Consider the following 18,382-nt stretch of genomic DNA (forward strand, 5'->3'; position numbering starts at 1 on the left):
CATCATTTTGTAGATCCTGCTAGTTGTGATTAGGTTCCAGCACCTGGTGTCCCAATTCTATTCTTCAGGTACATCCATCAGACCCGACTAATACCTTGAAACATTTTTGTGTGATTGTAGAATCCTCTGGATTTATTGAGGACTTTGAAATCTAAGCACTGGGTATGGAAGGTCTTTATACATGTACATGTGGTTGTGACGAGCTAGCATGGTATTTGGATTCTAAAATATTCATCATTAAAGGCTTTTCTTGGACTTCCTCCTTGTGGCTACCTAGTTCATAAAAAGTCTGAACCTTTGGGTGAAAAGGAGGAAAGTTGGCTTCCATCATTTATCTCTTATCCCAAGCCTAATTCATAGGCTGTTTTGTGAAGAAGGTGCAAAGAAAATCATGCATCCTCTCTAGAATATTCAGTGGCATTTTATCTATTTTCTTTTTAAAAAAAAAAAAATTGCAGGTGAAATGGATTCCCCTGACTACCTAGAGGAGGATTTCTCCAATCTAGATGGGCTGGAGGATGATGTCTTCCACTCTGAAGACTGTGGACTTGCCAGTCAACCCAACCCAAATGAGATGACATTTCCTGGCATTTTCACACAGAGTAAATCTTACAACTGCCTTCTGGGGAGATTCCAGCTCTTCCCACTTACACACTGTTGCGGCCCAGGAACCAGGCATGCCAAGCAGCAAGATAAGGCAACTCAAACCCTCAACCCATCCTCTTCTAGCCAGGATGTGATGTTACCTTGTGGGGTCACTGAAGAGCCCCAGAGACTCTTCTATGGTAAGAATGCTGGATATTTCTATACTTTTGCACTCAATGAAATCTCATGTGTTAGTATTCATGGCATTCTTGGGTTACTTCTTATTCTTCTGAAGAAATATAGTTCTCTCTTTGTGTGGGACAAAGGACTGAAGTTGGAGGATCTTAAAATCTATACGGTCAGAACTGCACCATGATGCATGAAATTGAATTTGTGGAAAACACAATTCTTTACCACAATTCATTAGAGATCTGAAAACCTCAAAATATATATGCTATTTTAAAGAAGCAAGTTCCGTTCCTCATGGAACTTAGACTATTGTCAAAATAGCTCTGTTACATTTCTTCTAAAGGCAACAAACTGCTTAGAGCAGGGTTTCCTAAATTTGGGTCTTCATCTGTTGTTGGACTACAATTCCCATCATCCCTAGCTAGCAGGAGTAGTGGTCAGGGATAATGGGAATTGTAGTTCAAAAACAGCCTGAGACCCAAGTTCAGGAAACCCTGGCTTACAGGATCTACCCTGTTTCTCCGAAAATAAGACATACCCATTAAATAAGCCGTAGCAGGATTTTTAAGCATTCAAGGAATATAAGCCATACCCCGAAAATAAGACATAGTGATAGGCGCAGCAGGAATGCCGGCCGCGGCAGGAGGAGGAGGAAAAAAATAAGACATCCCCTGAAAATAAGCCACCGTGTTGTTGTTTTTTTAGGAAAAATAAATATAAGACGGTGTCTTATTTTCGGAGAAACGCGGTAATTGAAGTGTGGACATTTCAAGGTGGGAGATGCCTGTCCTATATAATCCACTACAACTCACCAACTCCACAACAAGGAACAAAACCTTGCAGCATACCTGAATGCCTTCTTCTCAACATTAAAAAAAAATGGGTTGGTTCAGTGGTACTGTCCATCACATATATGGCACTTATACCTGTATGTCTACCAATGGGATGCAATTAAGTTCATGCATCAACATCATCATCATCATCATCATCATCATCAACAACAATAATAACAATTATTTTTTTATTTATACCCTGCCCATCTGGCTGAGTTTCCCAAGCCACTCTGGGCAGCCCCAGTCGAGTGTTAAAAACAATACAGCATTAAATATTTAAAACTTCCCTAAACAAATCAAATATCCACCCATCAGCAGTTTATATTAGACACACAGACCTATAATGTCAGATATAAAGAGCAAGAACAGTAAGATATCAGCGGCTTATCATGTTAGTTTCCCTGGACGCAGTGTTGTAGATCTCAGAGTTACTGTTCTTAGGAACATCAAATCATGGGGATAAATGGTGCATGAGATAGTAAAACCGGGATTCATTCAGAAATGTGAGAGAATTAGCCTGGGCCTTCATAGAGATTGTGGTTTCTTTGCACAATATTAGCACTAAGCCTGCACCTTATGCACATTTAACTTGTGCTCATTCAGCTTCATGCACTTGGCAAGTTTTTAAAAAATAAATAAAAAAAGGGGATGGGCATCTGGGAAAACAGACTCTGGCAATCCCACCCACCATTGAACCCAATGTGTTTTGACTACAGTGGAACCTCGGGTTGCGGACGTAATCCGTGACAGAGACAGGTCCGCAACCCGCAGCGTTCGTAACCTGCAGTGCTGTGTCTGTGCACACGCGTGACGCGATTTGGTGCTTTGCACATGCGCGAGCGACGAAACCCGGAAGTAACCCTTTCCAGTACTTACGGATTTTCTGTGGTTCGTAACCTGAAAACGTGTAACCCGAAGTAGAGGTACAGTGGTACCTCTACTTACGAATTTAATGCGTTCCAAACACACATTCGTAAGTCGAAAAAATGTGTAAGTCGAATCCCATAGGAATGCATTGGGAGAAAAAAATTGTAAGTCGAAGCAACCCTATCTAAAAATTCGTAAGTAGAAAAAATCCTATCTAAACAGCATCCAAGATGGCGGACGGAGCTCCATTCATAAGTAGAAACATTCGTAAGTCGAATCATTCGTAAGTAGAGGTACCACTGTATATGCAATTTTAAGCGAGATCCATGAAATGTACTCCTCGCCCCACCCCAAAGTTGTGGTCTTACTGAGTTGCTATCCCTTTAAGAACTGCATACAATATTTTCTTTTGATCAGCTTTTAACAGACTAAATTACCTGGCTTTCCCTGGTTTCAATTTAGCATCTGAAGAGCTTTTGCCTATGCAGGCTCATGCAATTTAGCAATTTAAAAGCTTCTTCATAGTGGAACAAATTTCTGCCCCCCTTCCTTATTTGCGATCCCCTCTCCCCTAGCACAGAGCTCAGAAGGAAGTCCCATTAAATTACTCCCAAGTAAGTATGTTCAGGACTGCAGTCTAATTGATTGAAAATCTTTTGTTGAAAAGGGGAACTTGGTGAACTGGGCAGGAGATCTTTTGAAAAGGTGTTAATTATTTTTAAAGCAGCAGTGCTTAGGAAGTGTGGGGACTTGGAGTAAATATTCTTCTGCCCCATGAAGGAGGGAATTCCTCTGCAAAGAGATTGCCTGCTGGGACACATTCAGGTACCAACTAAAAACAGAGAATGCCTTTTTCATGAGCACCATTGTTCTATCCATATGCAGATGCCATCATTAAACATGGCAATCCTAATGGGAAGGACAACTCAGAGTTGGATCTAGCACTAAATACAAAACCCAATTGGTGGGTGATGGGTCAGTGGGATGCATTTTTTCCTCTCCCACTTGGTAGAGAATTAACTGTGCCAGCTCCAGGGCTGACGTACTTTAGGGCTATGGAAGGGAGTCTGAGAAACAAGATCCACAGCATCCTCAGACATGCAAACCTTCCAAATCTGATGGCAGAGAGCAGGCCTAGGCAAACTCGGCCCTCCGGATGTTTTGGGACTACAACTCCCATCATCCCTAGCTAACAGGATCAGTGGTGAGGGATGATGGGAGTTGTAGTCCCAAAACAACCAGAGGGCAGAGTTTGCCTAAGCCTGGCAGAGAGGGAGGCCCACAGCATCCAACAACCCCCCAGATGTTGGGCCTATTTGAAATAAAATCAATCACATAACATGGGCAATTCAGGGTCCATGATTCTGTTTGGTGTTTTTTTATATACAGAAAAATAATGCAGCGTTTACGGTGTTTGCATGTTCTTCTGTGGGTTTAAAGCAGAGGTGGTGAACCTTTAGCCCTCCTGATGTTGTTGGATTACAACACCAATAATCCTTGACTGTTGGGGCTGGGGCTGATGGGAATTGGAGTCCAAGGACACTTGGAGGGCCATAAGTTCCCCACCCCCAGTTTAAGGGGATGGTTGATTTTTTTAATCTGCTCCAAAATGGTGCCCACCTGGCCCCGTGATACTTCTCATGAAATTCTATGAACCGCTGTTGCAAAGAGCAGGGAATCTGTGGTCTTCCAGATGTTTGCTGGGCTTCCAACACCCACCAACCTCTGCCAGCAAGACCAGTGGTTGGGTGTGATGAGAGCTGAAAAATCAAGCAAAATCTGGAGGTCCACAGATTTCCCATCACTGGTTTGGAGACTAAAAGGGACCTATAATGTGACACGTCCAAGTTTGTCAAACACACAAAGGTTTGTGAACAAATTCATCAGAAAGATACAGTAAAACCAAATTTTATCCAAATGCTCATCCAACAGTACTATAAGAAGGATAAATCCCACCCCACCCTATGATAAGATGAACACCACAAACAGGCCAGAAATCATGCTGAAGTATGATGCCAATTAATAACCAAAAGCTTGGACAACCAGGAAAGTCTTCTGGTGTTGAAAAGCTGACAGTGATAGTGCCGTGTGTGTTTCCCGGGGGGGAGCATTCCACAAACAGAGTGACCCATTTTTGCACTGCCAACCTCCGCACTTCCCTCTGGGGCGAGCCACTGGGGAAACTGCCCCATGGAGGTCTTCTTCTTTTACCTGTGAGCATCCTTAGGTTTACCCAGCAGAGGCAGCAGTACTCTAGGGTGACTATGAGTGTCATTGTAGTTTCCTACAAAAACCCAGAGGTCACAGTGTAGTGTCATTCTAGAGCAGGCATCCCCAAACTTCGGCCCTCCAGATGTTTTGGACTACAATTCCCATCATCCCTGACCACTGGTCCTCTTAGCTAGGGATGATGGGAGTTGTAGGCCAAAACATCTGGAGGGCCGCAGTTTGGGGATGCCTGTTCTAGAGCATTGTGGGAAATTAAAATGGAGTCTTATAGACCCAGTTGCCCAATGTGAAGGGTCCTGAGCAGGTATCGCCAGTAATGGATCCCTTAGCTTTCTAAAAGGTGATGGGAGTTTAGCTATAATTGCTTTGCTTAATTCAAATGAGACATTTTATTTCCTTGCTTATGATCCTGATTTTGCTGTATTCTCTTCCGGTGTGCTGCTCACGGCAGAAGGATTGTTCACATACGTGAGAGGCTATAAGCGCCTGACTCTTCTCTGATGTTTGGCAGGGAATGCCGGGTTCCGTTTACATGTCAACCCCATTGGTTTCTCATTGAGCCCACACCTCCAGGAGGAACCTCGGGAAAGTCCACAGGAACTGCGAACTGAAGTTCAGATTGCACGGAAGTTACAGTGCATTGCAGACCAGTTTCACAGGCTGCACCTACAGAGGGTAGGTTGTCTTTTGGGCAAGGAAAGTGGGATGTTGGTGGTGGAGTGGGGGGGTGACTTTATTGACTGTCGAGGATGCTTTATTTGGTTTGGCCAAATGTGTTCTCTTCTTTTTCTATTAGATAGCCTACACACACACACACTACTGTTTTAATAATATACATTTGGGAAATAGTTTTTTTGAACCATATTTCCTCTTTGTCCAATGGTCTTTTGAAAAATAATCATTCTGCTTTATTTTTGGGGGGTTTTTCCGCCCTCCTTCACACAAAGCGTCAGAGTGCAGAACAATATTATTTCTTTACATAGAGCCCATTTCTCTTGCAGCACAACCAACGAATAGGCCTTATGAGGAGTTATGAAGTTAGGAGCAGGCTTCATTCTTAATGGCCCTCACCGAATCCTGTAGGACCAAGTGAGAAGTCAGCAAAATGGTTGAGGGAAGGGCCTATCTGCTCTTCTCAATAAACTGTGGGTTAGCTCATGCCAGAGAGCAAGTTTAGCCCCCACCCCAGAGATATGCCTCCGTACCGTACATACCTTTGGTTTCTCACATGCATTCTTCCCCCTCCTCCTGCTCCTCTAGCTTTTTCACTTCAACTATCCCAAAGTCTCCTTCTCACTCAAATTCCCCTTGTAGAATCATAGAGCTGGAAGTGATTTAGTCCAGTCCCCTGCTCACTGCAGGATCTGCAAGCCATGATGTGAATGGGTACCCCTAACAACTCTCAGCACCCTTAACAAACTACAGCCCAGCCCCCAGAATTCTTTGGGAGGAAGCCATGACTGCTTAGAGTGGTATTGTAGTGCTTTAAATGCCTGGTGTAAACAGTGGTGGAGCTTCATGCTCCGGCATGCGGGGGGGGGGGCGACGGGCAGAGAGCAGATGGGGGCGTGATGCGCGCCCTGGGGGTGGGGCACGCTGCCTGCGGGAGGATGGCTCCCAGCGCGGGGGGGGCAGCCGCGATGGCACCCCACCGGGATCGCGCTGCCGGGGGCCGTGTGCTCCCCCCCGCACTCCTCTTCCTCCGCCAGTGGGTTTAAACGTGCCCTTGGGCTAGACTGCAGTGTACAGTATTGATATCCACATTAAAGGATCCTGGCTCCAACCCACTATTTAGGAGTATTGCTTTGTGCTTTAATTTCTTTGCAAGGAAAGGCACCTGTATAACCACCAGGTGTCAGAAGTTTCACCTTGGGCTTTTCTGATTTTTTTTTTCATATGTCAAACCAAAGGAAGAAAGTTAAGGTCTTGAACTTCTGGCCTCTCATCTTTGCAGCCTGAGAGGAGCTACGGTCACCTCTGGGCATGGGGTGGCCCCTCTGCTCTACATCTCCCCCAGACCGCCCAATTACTTCTCTGTAAACTACCTTCACTGTTGCTGTGGCTTGTCTGTCCTCAGCCCATGCAGAACATTCTTAAACAGACATCTCAGTGCTGCAACAAAAATAAAAATTCCCAGAATTCTTTGGGGGAGAGCCAGGACCGTTAAAACCAGTTTGTTTTAACATACCCAGAATGATCCTATCTGGGCCTGGGCAGATTTCCACTTCAGCTGTGAAGACTTGCATGCCAGAGCTTATCATTGCTGGGGGTTCTGCTTCTCTTCCAAGGATGAGTGCAAGTTGCGTCACAGGGCCAAAGCCTTGGTCCGGGGCCAGAGAGTTCTGTAACCAAGCATAGCAAGCTTTCTAAAAAGGACACCTGCACCTTTTTATAACGTGGATGTCTCTTTGTAAGATAAGATGCTCATCTGAGCCGTTTTAAGGGACGTAAATTGAGGCACATTGTCTCGCTGTGGCTGTTTCCAACTGGACGGGAGTGGGCGTAAGATTCAGGAAGTTCTTTTTTTATTTTAAAAATAATCTTTATTTATATCATTAAAGTGCAATACATAGAAAAAAGAATATATTGTTTACACAAATATTTGTTAAAAAGAAATAAAAAAGTTAACTTCCCAGTCACCACACATCACTTCGCTTCTAAATTCTCTTTAGTTTGTGTACCTAACCATTGCATTACATCTCTAATTGAAATTGTACAATCCCTTGTTATTTTCCATTTTCCCATCCTTTTTACAACTTTCCCCATTACAACTTAATTTAGACAGATCATCAACTCCGTTTTTATATCCTTTTTCTTAAAATAAGAAAAGATTCAGGAAGTTCTTGTGGGTTTGGGTCACGTGCGGAATGGATCTGGGCAGTGGTTGTGGAGGGCAAGAGTCTGACATTCTGCATCCATAGATGTTTCCTTTAGGCATCCTGGGACAGCTGTCTATGCAAATTTGGGATCAATCCAGGGAGAAGGAGGTGCATGCACTTTCTTAGGGCTCATGTCCCACATGGGGCTACACCAGGCACGTCCAACAGGTAGATCGTGATCTACCGGTAGATCACTGGATGCCTGTGGTAGATCACTGGTAGATCACTGGCTCCCCCCAACAAAGCTCAACAAGTTTGGCTCCCCTAAAAAAGCTAAACAACTTTGACCTGAACCCCTAAAAAGGGGGTAGATCACTGCCAGTTTTTAACTTTGTGAGTAGATCACAGTCACCCCTGGGCTACACATTCACAGTCCAACTGCCCATTGTTTATCTCAGAGTCTTGTGCTACCATCATATCTATTCCATTCCTTCCCAGGACTTCTCTCTACATTGTTGGTTGGGGTATGGTTGGCACTTGAGCTAGGGTTTTTCTTTAGTGGGGGCGGGAGGTGGTGTTCAAGACAAAAGAGTGCAGTATCCAAAAATATTTGATTGAAGAAAGCAGATGTGAAAAAAGGTTAACTGGAACATTTTAAACCTACTGTTGATACTGTCTGGAGGCATCCTATTTTGTTGCTTTTTGTGCACGTGGAACATTCACATGGGGAGGGAATTTTTAAAATAAAAAAACTCCCCTACCACCACTATGACCATCACCATCTCCCTCACCCCTGCCCTTAGTATTTCTTCAATATCCATCCTGAAACTCATCTGTGGCGTAGCTAACTTTGCCCAGAGTAGTAAAGGTTAACTGGGTGCCTTGTCCCCCCTCCTCCTTCTGTCAAAAGAGTCCTGAAGGGAAGCCACAGAACTGGTTGTAACTCGACCCTTTCCATCTGGGGAGTGTAGCTATCCGATGTCTTTGTCTGGGAAATGTGTCCAAGAATGCCCCAGGAGGAGGGGGGGAAAATAAAACCTGTAACCAAAAAAAAAGAAAATTGGCCGGTCCCCTCCCTTTTCTTCATCTTCGGGCAAGGAGTGTGTGTGTTGCCGTGGCACCCGAGCCCCCGAGGAACTGAGCGCAGAGCAAAAGGAGGGTGAGAGAGAGAGACTTTCTGTGGAGGCCGGAGAATCGCGTGTCAGCCAAGCATGTGGAAGAGTTAGTAAACAAAAGCATCCCTCTTTACTACGACCTCATGCAGCCAAGGGAGGAGGGGCTCTTTCCCTTTCAGCTGAAATAATAGTGTGTTGTAAAGGAGAGGGAGAGTCCTAGCTGAACACTTGTTTTGTTTTTAAAGAGAGAGAGAAGCCCTGGACACAGGTGGGGAAGAACTTAAGCACTGGGTCTTCTGGACCGATAACTGGCACTCTGCTGGCAGGGAGACTTTTTGTGTTTGTACGGAGCAATGTTTGAGACCATTGAAGGTTTTATTTATCGCTACGCTTATGCTAATACCGTCTTTTCCTTCCCGCCTCGCTCTTTGGCAACTTTCTCCTCTCGTTTTTTTGGCAAAGATAACGGAGCGCTGTCCAGTCACTTTTCTTTCGGTTGGGAAGGACGTCGGAGGCCAGGGAGACTTTGTCTTGCCCGTGCAGTTGCCTCCGTCTGCTTCAATGGCTCCAAATGGCACTTTTGGAGCAACCCAACAGTTGGCCGAAGGCTGTGGCAAGCAGCTTCTGTTCTGCTTCGTTGACAGGACGGCACGTAAACCGCTGGGGGAGCCTCCAGGGTGCCAACCAAAAGCTGAACTAGAGTAGATGTACTTCTGGTGGTGTCCCACCAGGGGCAGTGTCTGAAAGTAGAGCAATCTAGGGGTGAGACAGGGCGGCCTTCTATCCACAGGATGTGAAGCTCCCCCATTCCCCTAGATGCTCATAGATCTGGCCTGATGTTATGGAAGCCAGCATAGATAGGTCTCAAGGAGATTTGCAAGTATACCACAAAACAGCTAAAACAGTTTTTAAAAACAACTGAAGATAGGCCTAAAAACAGTACAAGATGAACACCTAAAGCAGAGACCTTTTCCTTGTCAATATTGGAGACCAAGATTCTCTGTAAATTTATCAAAGAAGACAAGCTATGGAGCTGCTCTTTGAGGTAGAAGACTATCCAAAACCAGGCTTCCTGCATTAAAAATGTACATAATTCCATGTGCATATTGTCCATGGGAGTAGTTTCATTGGGGTTTGAGCTGACACATATTCAAAAAGATGCACCCAGCTCTCTTCAACTGCTCTATTAATTTATTAGACAAATTACACTCTTTAATATTCAGTTTAGGTGCTTTCAGTGTAGTGGGCCCAAGTCTGTTGAACTCCATGCTAACTGAGATTAGACAGGCCCTTTCCTTTCACATAACTAATACTTCCTTGCTCCATTTTAAGGTCATTTCTGGCTTTATGATATGTTCTCATTGTCCCATTTCCTGTGGATTTATTTTTACGTATACTGCATAAAAATGCAGCTAAGCAGTATTGAAACAGGGTAAGTAGGCAAAGAGGGATGTGGGGTGGCGCTGTGGTCTAAACCACTGAGCCCTAGGGCTTACCGATCAGAAGGTCAGCGGTTTGAATCCCCGTGATGGGGTGAGCTCCCATTGCTCGGTCCCAGCTCCTGCCCACCTAGCAGTTCGAAAGCACGTCAAAGTGCAAGTAGATAAATAGGTACCACTCTGGTGGGAAGGTAAATGGTGTTTCCGTGCGCTGCTCTGGTTTGCCAGAAGCGGCTTAGTCATGCTGGCCACATGACCCGGAAGCTGTCTGCGGACAAACACTGGCTCCCTCAGCCTATAGAGTGAGATGAGCGCCGCAGCCCCAGAGTCGTCCACGACTGGACCTAACGGTCAGGGGTACCTTTACCTTTAAGTAGGCAATGTTAAAGTCAGGTTCTGGTTGGCAGGATACCAAAGTACATTAATCCATCTTTTTTAAACATTAAAAAAGAACCATTTTGAGCTTCTTTATCAGACCTGATTGTGGGATGCCAACCCATCTAACCCATCTAAGGAACACGTGTTGCAGAACATGGACCTATAGTGTTTGCTCACAAGTAAGACCTGCTGAGTTCGCTGAGGCTCACAGTGCAATCCTAAATACTGTATAGGAAGCTGGTGCAATTTATGACGGATTAAATTAAGCTGGTGTTAAGTTACCATTATTCCAAACTCCATTCAGGAGCAAGGCTACTGCTGGCTGATCTGGCCTTTAAAATAGAGTTTGACTTACACAACAACCCTCTTCGCTTGCGTATGATCCACCGGGTTGCCAGGTCACGTGACTAGGCTGGATGAGATTTTGAATAGGTACAGGTCTATCCTTGTCCTGCCCCACTTCTGGACCCCTCCCTATTTCAGACTTAAGTTGGCTAAGCCAGAATAGCCATGTTAAGGGACGCATGCCGGCATGTTGCTGGCTGAGCTGGAATGAGGGAAATATGCTCGCGTAGCTCTTGTTCAGCAAAGACAGCCCAAGATCTCCCTATTCTGAATGTACACACCTTGATATTAGATTGCTCTATCAGTCCCAAATGAGGATGCATGGGATTATAGCAATGGGTAAGACCTCTTGCAAATGTTAACTCAACAGCGTGCAGCCTTTTAGAACAGCAACAAAAGCAATCAGTTTCCACTTGACTGTATTTTGGCTAGAGTCTCCTGTAATAGACAGGGAGTCTATAAGAAATGGGAGGCGATTTATTCTTGCGGTACTGAGGGCTGCATAACTGTCAATAAAATCCAGGAGACCTGACTCCAGTCCCCCTGCTCTGGCCTCCAGATCTTGCTGAGATAATGCTTTGGGGCTTCGGGGACATTTATGTTGAAAATGAGTTGCAATTGAGAGTTGTATATATTGACCAATAAAAGTTTATGGCAGTGAGGCAAGAAGGGGAGAAACACAAACTGTTAAATTCCTCCCTGCTTCTGCAGAAGACACACCAAAGGGAGGCAAACCTGTCACAGCCTTTCAAAGGTGCTCTTGTCAGTGGCTCTAAATGGGATCATCAGGTGGACCTTTGATTACCAAGGGCTCCCCCCAAAAGGGGTTTCATGCAGAATGAAACTGCATTGCACACAATCGCCCCCCTTTCCCCCCCAATGTTGCTTTTATTAACCCTGATTAGTATGAGGCAATGGAGCCCCAGGCGATGACAACGAAAAGAGCCAAGAAATGTACCTCTTTAGGCTGCTTGTGGGGCTTTTTTTGGGGGGGGGGAGGGTTGTTTTTTGAAGTTAGACATAGGAAGAAGGGGAAAAAAACCGTCCAGGGCGTATGCATGTGTATGACTGTGCGTGAGAGATGGAGAAGCTGGGTAGTATTTGCTCTGCGGCCAGCACTGTTTAAATCGCTCTCTATATTTAGCCTCTGAGTCATCACAACTGCTGACAAGAGGCTGAATTAGCCGAGACTTTGGTGCTGCACCTGACTGCTGGCCTTTGTGTGTCTCCAACAGAGAAGGAGTGTAGTCTAAAGATTTTCTGAGTCGCTTCCTCCGGCAGATCTGAAAGTTCCACTTCTACCTCCAGTTCTGTGTAGCGTAAACACTTCCTCCTTCTCCTTGGGGCATCAGCTAAGAGGGAAAGATGGCTTAAGTGAAAGGATCCTCGTCCGTTGGCTTCTTAGGACAAGGAGGATTTTTTTGTGTGCGCATTGCAAAATAAAGCCGTGTGCAACCTGCTTCCATTGACTGGCTTGTACTAAATCTTAAGAGCAAGTTAGGAATCGATTCTCAGAACTGGATTGTTGCAGGAAGCATCACTCCAAGTTAGAGAACTGAAGGAAGTTTGCACTCCTAGGGCTGTCTGGTCTCCAACCAGGGGCCTTGCTGCCTTCAGATAGCTATGGTACCTTGGCAAACTGCCATTTTTCACTCTTTGTGCAGCAGTAGTTGACCAGTATTAGCTGCTGTGAATAAGTGTAAAGGGGCCATCCCCAAATGCTTTGGAAAGGTACATAGCAAGGAAGTGCAGGAGCTTCTCCCTGGTGTGAGCATTCTGAATGCTCATTTATCCTTCAAACTCGGTCTTCATCACTGAGGAAGATTGTTCACACCTGTACTGTAGTGGGCCAGCATCTGACATCCATTCTAGAGGCACAGATGAGGGAGAGGATGAGCTGAAGAAGGAAAGAACTTTTTTTAAAGGCAGTTGGAAAATGAATTGTAGTCTGGAGCATGTATCCTATGACCATACAGCACATGCACAGGACCAAACTTGTGCAATTGTGCTGTAGGTTGAGAGGAGAGATGGCTCAAGGAAGGCAAAGGATGTTGCCCTGCACTTTAATTCCCTCCTAGTTTCAGTTGGGCAAACTCAGTGCCAATCCTGCTGTTGATTCTTAATGCATAGGATCAATGGGGAAGCCATCTGGTGGCATATACACATAAAAATTCACATTTTCCTAAAGCTTTTTGGTTTGGCATCTTAAAGCACACCTTGGGTCAATGAAATGAAGCCACATTTCCCTGTTTTGTTTTGCTCTGATTGCTTCTCTTTTTTTAGGCTAGCCATGAGTATGCTTGCCTTAATGTTATTTAATATTAAGGCTGTGTTTTAACTGTTATAACTGGCCCTGGGACCTTCAGGTGAAGGGCAGGCAATAAATTGTTACAACAACAACAACAACAACAACAACAGTTTGTGAGGCTTGTATTGCTTGACTTGGAAGCCTATTTTCAAAACCCTTGAACAGAGTCTCGGGGATTGCCAATTCCAAAACCAACAGAGTTGAGAGCCTGTGTTTGTTGCATACAGAGCAAGAAACTAAACATGCCATCAGAGCTACGCAAGACAAAAAGGGCCACGTCTTGTGGGCCTGGGAAAATGGTGGCCTGCAGTTATCCTCTCTGGCTTGGAAGTCAACTGGCTCTTGCTACCACTTCCTGCAGCCTCAGTCCTGAAAGACAGAGATGGAAGAGGATGATTATTTTTAATTGTAAGCATACCGAGGAATAGTCCACTTATACAATCTTCCAGCAAATAGACTGGGTCACACATCAGAGGTGGATTTAGGGGAGCACGACCAGTTCGGTCCTCGGCAGGAGGAGGGCTGCAGCTATGATGTAGAATAAAAGGCAAGAGGTGGGGGTGCCAAATTTTGGCATTGGACAGGGTGCCTCTGACATTTGAGAGGTCAGCCACTGCGCACACATGCACACGCGCGCACACACGCATGCACACACACACACACACACTGCAAAACCCTTGGGCAGTGTCTTTCCCCATACAGACTCTGTGTTGGCCCGTATTATTGCTTATGTGGCCAGGATATACCTTTTACCCCTCCCCCTGCCCTGCCCCTGCTTACCAAGTCACTTTTTCCTGAAATATACAGCACTGTTCTGAAATGCTCAGTGGCATCCTTCTTAAAATAGTTTTTTTATTATTATTTCAAGTCTAACGGGAAGGCTAAAGTGAATTAAAGAACCTTTTAATGAGGGTGAAAGAGGAGAGCGCAAAATATGGTCTGAAGCTCAACATCAAAAAAACCAAGATCATGGCCACTGGTCCCATCACCTCCTGGCAAATAGAAGGGGAAGAAATGGAGGCAGTGAGAGATTTTACTTTCTTGGGCTCCTTGATCACTGCAGATGGTGACAGCAGTCATGAAATTAAAAGACGCCTGCTTCTTGGGAGAAAAGCAATGACAAACCTAGACAGCATCTTTAAAAGCAGAGACATCACCTTGCCGACAAAGGTCCGCATAGTTAAAGCTATGGTTTTCCCAGTAGTGATGTATGGAAGTGAGAGCTGGACCATAAAGAAGGCTGATCGCCGAAGAATTGATGCTTTTGAATTATGGTGCTGGAGGAGACTCTTGAGAGTCCCATGGACTGCAAGAAGATCAAACCTATCCATTCTGAAGGAAATCAGCCCTGAGTGCTCACTGGAAGGACAGATCGTGAAGCTGAGGCTCCAATACTTTGGCCACCTCATGAGAAGAGAAGAATCCTTGGAAAAGACCTTGATGTTGGGAAAGATGGAGGGCACTAGGAGAAGGGGACGACAGAGGACGAGATGGTTAGACAGTGTTCTCAAAGCTACGAACATGAGTTTGACCAAACTGCGTGAGGTAGTGGAAGACAGGAGTGCCTGGCGTGCTATGGTCCATGGGGTCACGAAGAGTTGGACACGACTAAACAACAACAACAACGGGAAGACTATTGTGTGTTTGTTGCATTTCCACACACACCTCTTTCATAAGCTTGCATTTTATGTGACAGGTGCGTGGTACCTGAAAGATCCCTCTCATATTCCCTTCTGAGTTTGGGTTGAAAATTAAATATTGGAGAACCATTAGCACAGCTGGACAGTTTTCTTCCTGGTTCGCTACCTTCTTTTTAATAGTAAGAACAGAGATGTCTATGGTTGTGCTTGTTGTTCTGTGACTACTTCTGCTTCCCCTCACTCTGCCCACTGCCTGCCAACTTCCTTCTCCAACATGTTCCTGACCTCTGTTGCCTTGGGGAACTTGAGTGATTTCCTTGTTTTACCTAATGTGTAATTTGTCCTGTGGCAGCAGAGTTTGCCTCTAGGCCCCTGGCAGGCAAAACAACTTTTCAAGTGACTCAGCTTCTGGCTGCTGTGCGCTGCATACTTTGTTTTGCATATCATACTCATCAGTTTGTGTTTTGGTTATTGGAGTCCCCTTGATTTTCTGCTCCAGTCCTTTGTGTTGTTGCAATGGCAACTTCAGAGTTAATGCAGACTCCGTCTAGTGCCATAAAAGCTTGGCTGAAGGTTTGGAAGTGGCCACACCTTGGTCTTTTTTAAAGATTGGGCCAAAATGATTTTTTTGACATCCACGCCATTAATAAAAGTTCGCTCTCTTGTGTAAAGTGCTCAGCTGCTTCAAAAAAATATATTCTATTGCACCAGATGTCCCAATTAGCAACACTGTGATGGAAATAAGATCTCAGATATTTTGAAGAATTACTTTTAGATTACACTCTGTGGGTATTTCATCCAGCATTATTCCTTTCTTCTGAATTCTTTCTCCGTATCCTCAAAACACACACTTGCACACCTATAAATATCTTAGGAAGTTTTCTGAATTCGACACTGGCTGGAATTCCTTGATATTTACAACAGCTGCTGGATTCACCGTATCACACAAAGGAACATAATTTATATCATGCAGGACAAAGTTGAATGGCACTTTTTTTGAGAGGTGGGGTGAGGTGTCTGCAGTGGTCATGGGAGAAGCTGGACCTGTGACACTTAAGCACTTTGAAGTTCTGGAAGCCTGTTCTTTGTATTTCATGCATACTGTTCTATGCTGCCCATTTCCTCAGTAGTGAGAAGTTTCCGTAGGGCAGGAGTGGGAACCTTCAGCCCCAGCGCCACATTTTCTGTGGGCAACCTTTCAGGGGCCCAATTTGAGAGGGGGCTAGGCAGAGGCAAAAGTGCATCAGATAGGACTCTTGGCTATATACAGGAGGAGGGCTCATTCCAGTCAACAAAACTCTGAGGTTTCTACACATGCATCTCTCCATCTAGGCAAGCAACAGGCATGATCACAGTGCCAGGACACATTTCCACCAAGGAGGGCATGGAGCAAGGCTGGAGAGGGATGTGGCCTGGGGAGAATCTTGAGGGCCAGGAAGAAAGGCATGGAGGGCCACATTGGGTCCCTGGGCCTCAGTTTCCCAATGCTTTCTGTAGCTGCAGCAATGCTCCCAAAATACACAAGGAGAACATAAATGGAGAAACAAGCAGCATTGCACTCCTGTTGTGCATCCAATGTACTACCTGACAGCTCATCCCCAGACAGAGGGATGTCCCACACCTCAAGGTGTTTCTTGCCTTCTTTTAAACTCTCTGCCTCTCCCCAGAACTGCTGTTCTGCACACATAATCCCACTCCTCTTAACTGGGTAAAAAGGTTGTCACTTCCTGGTTCTTGTAGAGCAGGGGTCAGCCAGGTTTATCTTGCCTGGGCCGGATCGGTTCCTCAGAGATCCCTACATGGGCCAGATCGTGCACGCCCCCGTGATTTTTGGCGTCTGCGTGTGTGCACCTGCAATTTTCGGTGCATGCGCAGATGTGATTTTTGGTACCACAGAAACGAGTCCCCGTGCCGTTTAGTGCAGTGTGCGAGCAGGCGTCTCGGTTCAGGGGCGTCTCGTGGGCCAGTCAAATGACCTCCACGGGCCACTTCCAGCCCATGGGTCTTAGGTTGCTGACCCCTGTTGTAGAGTGAACCTGTGTGTGTGTGTGTGTTCTTGTTGTTGTTTAGTCGTTTAGTCGTGTCCGACTCTTCGTGACCCTATGGACAATAGCACGCCAGGCACTCCTGTCTTCCACTACCTCACGCAGTTTGGTCAAACTCATGTTCGTAGCTTCGAGAACACTGTCCAGCCATCTCGTCCTCTGTCGTCCCCTTCTCCTTGTGCCCTCAATCTTTCCCAACATCAGGGTCTTTTCTAGGGAGTCTTCTCTTCTCATGAGGTAGCCAAAGTATTGGAGCCTCAGCTTTACGATCTGTCCTTCCAGTGAGCACTCAGGGCTGATTTCCTTCAGAATGGATAGGTTTGATCTTCTTGCAGTCCATGGGACTCTCAAGAGTCTCCTCCAGCACCATAATTCAAAAGCATCAATTCTTCGGCGATCAGCCTTCTTTATAGTCCAGCTCTCACTGGACCATATATATATATGTGTGTGTGTGTGTGTGTGTGTCCTCCACAAAGGTAATTATTGGGAGTTCAGAGTTATATCCATCATTAGAGCAGACCTGACTCCTGAAATCAGGTCAGTTGGGGGAGTTGGTGATGCTGCAAGAGAACCAACTGGTATGTTTTCAGATCCCTGCCAATGTCACGGAAGATACTGGAGTGCTGCTCTCAGCCTGGACGGCTGAGATGTGAGCTTTTTCGGTCATGTGGCACAGCTGCTTGGGCTTTCTTAATGTCTTGGGTCAACCCTGGTCAGCTTAAACCAGGCTTCCATTCTCTGCCACTTTGGAAGGAAATAAAAGGCCATTGTTAACAAATGAGGCATTATGAATGAGAATAAGCAGACTTCATGCTGATAACTGAAGGGAACCAGAAAGAGAAACAGTGCTGGAGTTGCCAGGGGTCCTTTGTTTTAAGGGGGCTGCCCCTTTAATCTACATCACAGCGTTATGGGATATAAGGGAGGCAGCACATGTCATAAACGTGCAGCTGTGTAGAACAATGAGAATGGCTTGAATCCAGAGTCGGTCTTCCACAAATGGAAGAGCTCTTTCCACCCTCAGAAGGAGGTGCGATCCAGCACTTGCCCCTGCTGTTTCCTGCACTGCTTCCCATTCTGTTCTGGATGGCCTTCTGACACTCCAGAACAGATTTTGGGGGGCTGCAAAGGAAGGGAACTCTGATAAATCTTCTCCCCCTTCCTTCAGCAGCAGTGTGCCGTGAGCACAACTCTACTCACTGGATCTCTCGATCCAACCCTGTGTCTGCACACGTCTCTGATTTTTGAAACTGGGATCTGGCATCCAAAGGTGCCTAACTTTCAAAGCCTGATTACGGCATTTGACAGGAGATGAGTGGCCGGGTGCTCTTGTCCAAAGGTAGCAGCATAGGGTTTCAGGTTCTCCCTCCCCACCCCAAACCAATTTTTCTGCATTTGCTGCTTGATAATGGGACCTGAAATAACCCCTAGGTTTCCCCCCTGTTTTTGTTTTCAAGTGTGTTCTTGCTTAAGGTTTAATTGGCTCCAGTCAGTAGGAAAGGGCTCCAAGACTGATTATTTATGGCTTACTGTCAAAAGGAGCTATAAAAAGGGGCAGTATTATCTTGGAGATGCTGGGAAGCAAAGCAT

General features: G+C 45.6%; 1 protein-coding gene across 6 annotated transcripts in view; it reads left to right on the forward strand.

The window, feature by feature from the left end:
- The window catches only part of BMF (Bcl2 modifying factor), a 68,503-nt gene that overhangs the window by 28,425 nt on the left and 21,696 nt on the right, over positions 1–18,382 (forward strand). For all 6 annotated transcript variants that reach the window (XM_088670992.1, XM_035110935.3, XM_088670986.1 and 3 more), the window contains 2 exons: positions 459–785; positions 5,215–5,378. In XM_088670992.1, the coding sequence (XP_088527118.1) occupies positions 464–785; positions 5,215–5,378 (486 nt within the window). In that variant the 5' untranslated portion in view covers positions 459–463. The remainder of the gene's footprint in view (positions 1–458; positions 786–5,214; positions 5,379–18,382) is intronic.

The sequence above is a fragment of the Zootoca vivipara genome, chromosome 1 (genome assembly GCF_965207765.1).
Source record: "Zootoca vivipara chromosome 1, rZooViv2.hap1.1, whole genome shotgun sequence".
NCBI lineage: Eukaryota > Metazoa > Chordata > Lepidosauria > Squamata > Lacertidae > Zootoca > Zootoca vivipara.